At 42.4% G+C, this 4051-nt stretch overlaps 1 protein-coding gene across 2 annotated transcripts in view; it reads right to left on the reverse strand.

Annotated features, from left to right (window-relative positions):
- Tex9 (testis expressed 9) overlaps positions 1-4051 on the reverse strand; it is a 35865-nt gene that overhangs the window by 16151 nt on the left and 15663 nt on the right. For both annotated transcript variants that reach the window (XM_028771404.1, XM_028771403.1), the window contains one exon: positions 1125-1259. In XM_028771404.1, coding sequence (XP_028627237.1) covers positions 1125-1259 — 135 coding nt within the window. The remainder of the gene's footprint in view (positions 1-1124; positions 1260-4051) is intronic.

Genomic DNA, 4051 nt, shown 5'->3' on the forward strand with positions numbered 1-4051 from the left:
ACGTCCTGACGCAGTCACTCTCCTCTACTGTCTTGTCAGAACAGTGTGTGAGTGTTGGTATGTGAGGACGACCTCTGAACATGGAACAAGTGGTCACGCAGCACGAGGGGCCTCAGATGGATTCATTGAAATGGTCTAGTTAAGGTGTCATGTGTTGGCTCCTACTACTCGTGTCAGAGGACTAGTCAAGGTCTCTGTTTCTATCTAGTATTACTGAGAAAATTCAGAAGGTACCATCTGTTATAAAATAAGGTGGTTGTCATAAGGAAGGAATTCCATCAGGTTGCTGCATAACTCATTTTATAGGACATACAAAAGCCTTCAAGTCAGTATCAACCTCCTCTCACTTAATATATATCAAGGCACTGACTGAGGACTCTGCTGACACTGGAAGTCTGAGGGTGGTCCTTACACAACTGGAACAGTTACCACCAAAAGTGAGAGTGCCATGTTCCAGCCTCACCCTAACCTTCTGAGGAGATCCTCCAAGGCTAGGGCCTAGGAGTCTGAATGTAACTAAGCACGATCATTGCTTGTGATCATTGCTCACTATGTGGCCCCATAATACAGCCCCTCCCTATGCATGGCAGAAACTTGAAGTTCAGAGAAGAAGGTAGCAGGTTAAGATACAAAAGATGCTTTCTTTCCCCATTGCCTATCCACAAGTTCAGAAAGAATCTGGCATATCACATGGGCAACTCTAAAGGTATGAAGAAATGAATAAACTCTCCAAAGTTGTGCAGTCACCCAATTATAACAAGAGACAAATCATAAAGTTCTAACTAGTGGAAATGCCCTACTGTTAAAACCAACATTCATCATGACATGAGGAATTTTAATTTCAAAAGTCCTGTTTTCAGGGCTGGTGAGATGTCTCTGTGAGTAAAGGCTTAACATGTAAGGTTTGCCACCTAAGTTTGATCCCTCAACTGCACAGAAAAGGTGGAAGGGGAGAACCAACTCCATGAAGCTGCCCTTTGACCTCCCCAGGAGCACCATGGCATGTGTGCCCCAGCAACCCCCCACGAACTCCTCTCCCCCACTCACAACTGGCCCCTGAAACAAACAATGGTTTCTGATGCTTCCCCAGGTGAGCACTCCTGGAGCTGTGTGGCTTTGCATACCTTGTTAGTTTGCCTGAGTTTACTCAGCTCCACTTTATACTTTTCTGCTTCTTCGAGAGCTCGATTCAAGCGCACCTCTGTGGCACTCTGACTTGTGGCAGCCTGTTTTTGTAATCTTCTTTTATTTTCTAATTCCTGTGTAGTAAAAAAATATATGGAGTATTGAAATACCGTCAGTTCCCTTTTATATCTTATATTATTTCATTTCCATGTTTCTTGCTTTCATTCAAACACAGCTGCAGATTAAGCATCAAGAAACACAGTCCTCAGGGGATTCTCACCCAAAACTGGTACTAGAAAAAGACACCTAAAAATGTAGCTGTGACTGCCTTTATAATTTTTAAATTTTTATCCTTGTTTTTGTGTAGGAGGGATGTTTTATCTTCATGTATTATGTCTCTACACCACTTGTATGACTGCTGCCTGCAGAGCCCAGAAGGCATCAGCTCTCCTGGAGCTGGAGTTACAGATGTTTGTGAGCTGCTATGTGAGCACTGGGAATTGAACCTGAGTCTCTGGAACAGCAGCCGGTGCTCTTAACCACTGAGCAATCTCTCTAGCCCCAATGAATATTGCTCTTTTTGTTTAGTATTTTCTTCCTCCTTCTACTGATTCAAAACACTGTGTAATTTTCCTCCATATCTATTTTAGAAGCATAACTTTTAAAACTTAATTTTTCTGGAGACAGGATCTTGCTATATGTGTGGCCCAGGAGGGGCTGAAACTCTCAACCTTTCTGTGTCTGCTTCTGAATGCTGGGATTCTAGGCATGCACCTCCAAGTCTAGGTCACTCAAGGGCTTCTGAAAACTCTCCAAAAGATCAATGTAAGCTATCATTTGCCCATCATTTGCTCTTGTGGAGAACTGACAAAGTCTACTGCTGGAAGAAACAATAGATAAACAGAGGGCTGTACATTACCCCCACTGAGAATTCTCCAACCTGAGCAGAAACAGTGTATCTTGCAAAGTATGGGGGGTCTTGTATTTGTACAAATATTCTAAGATATTGAGCTGCTCCAAGTGGATGGTTAACATTTGAAGAAACAATAACCCAGCTCATAAACTGTAAACTCTGTGGTAACCAGCCCCCTCCCCTGCCACACACATTCTATCAGGGGCTTCAACAGCACCGCTTGTACCTCTCCCTGGTGGACATGGACTTTTCTGCCTCTAATCCCCAGTTACCTAATTTGATTTGATAGCCTTTCTTCAGAGCTTCTAGAGCATCCTGATAACAGTTTAGCACAGCATCTGCTGCAGGTGCTAAAACCATTTCCTTGCTTGCTTCTCCCACTGCAGTGTAAACTTTTAAAGTTACCAGCGGTTTTCACTTCTGTATTCCCAGCATCATAGCTGCATGTGAAAGATTGCCGGTGATTAAGAACATTTGCTGCCAACACTCATCTCAGGCAGGTTGCAATGGCCTGTAACTCTAGTTCCAGGAACCTGATTCTCTATTCTGGCTTTGGACACCATCTGCACATGGTGTACATACAGGCATGCAGGCACACACATGCACATAAATAAATAATTAAAAATGACTCAGCTTGTCTTATAATATTGACACCTCTATTGTATCCCATTCAACACATGGCCAGGTTGGCGCAGAGCCTCCAAAGAGCACTCAGTAAACCCACTAACCACTGTAGAGCTGAAGCTCACTTTAATGCTGCAACACTTGTCTCTTTAAGTATTTCTTCTTGGCTATATCTCATCATCTTTGGAAACTCATCTCTGTGGCTTTGAGTAATTAAAGGGAAAAACAAAACAAAACACATGCTGCTCCGTATGTAGGTCTCTAAACAAATCAGGCTGCGCCTGGCGGCCATCTGCTCCCACAGGCTTCTGCACAGCTTTGTGGGAGGAAGCTATGCTGGGAACTTGTTGGCTTTCTCACTGTTCAAGCTGCAGAGCTGCCTCATAGCAGCCTCGATAAGCACGCCATGAACCTTGCTTGTGACTTTGTAACCTCCTTCTCAGAAATCTGAAAAGGATGGCAAGGAGGAAGAACAGCAAAGGAACAAATGGCACATCTCCATGTGAGTAAACTCACTAAACAAAGAAGAAACCTGGGTAAAAACTTTGAAAACATTTGTCTTCAATCATACACCAATAACTCTTTTTGGGTGGGGTGGGAAATCAGAGTCTCACTATGTAGACCAGGCTGGCCTCAAACTCACAGAGATCCATCTGTCTCTGACTCCCAAGTGCTTTTATCCCAAGGGATAAAAGGTTGAACCATCAAGCCCAACACCATGTCCTAATAACTTTTATAGCATTCAGAGAAGACACACTGCTTCCTGAAAACAGATAAAACCACTGCTGTCCCTTGCAAAAAAAAACAAAAACAAAAACAAAAAAACATTTCACATATTGTCAGACAGGTTTTATAGAAAAAAACTCAAGGTTCCAATTTTACACCTGTTTTAAAAGTCTTGAACTGGGCCTGACAGTCAATGACATGGTAATAAAACAGGGCAATGTTATTACCTACATGAAAAAATGGACATTTATTTCATACTACACGCAAACTTAACTTGAAATAGTACACATGTATATGACTCATATGATGTTGATATATAGAGACTACATAAAACTACGTAAAAGAAAAATTCTCATGGCTCTGGGGCAGGCAAAAGTTTCTGGGTAGTATGAAAACTTGAATAAATAATATATACAAATGACCAAAAATTTAAAACTTCTGCCTTTGGAAACACATGCCAAAAAAAAACCAAAAAAAGCAAAATTGAATTACAAAAAATTAGACACAATACCCAAGCGTCTAACAAGGGGGTTGTAGAAGAAACATCAAGAGCCAGAGAGCTTGGTCTTGTCATGTGTGCAGACAGACCACAGAGGGCATGACACACAGCACAGCACAGCACAGCACAGCACAGCACAGCACAGCACAGCACAGCACAGCACA

The sequence above is a fragment of the Grammomys surdaster genome, unplaced genomic scaffold (genome assembly GCF_004785775.1).
Source record: "Grammomys surdaster isolate TR1022 unplaced genomic scaffold, NIH_TR_1.0 206, whole genome shotgun sequence".
NCBI classification, from domain to species: domain Eukaryota; kingdom Metazoa; phylum Chordata; class Mammalia; order Rodentia; family Muridae; genus Grammomys; species Grammomys surdaster.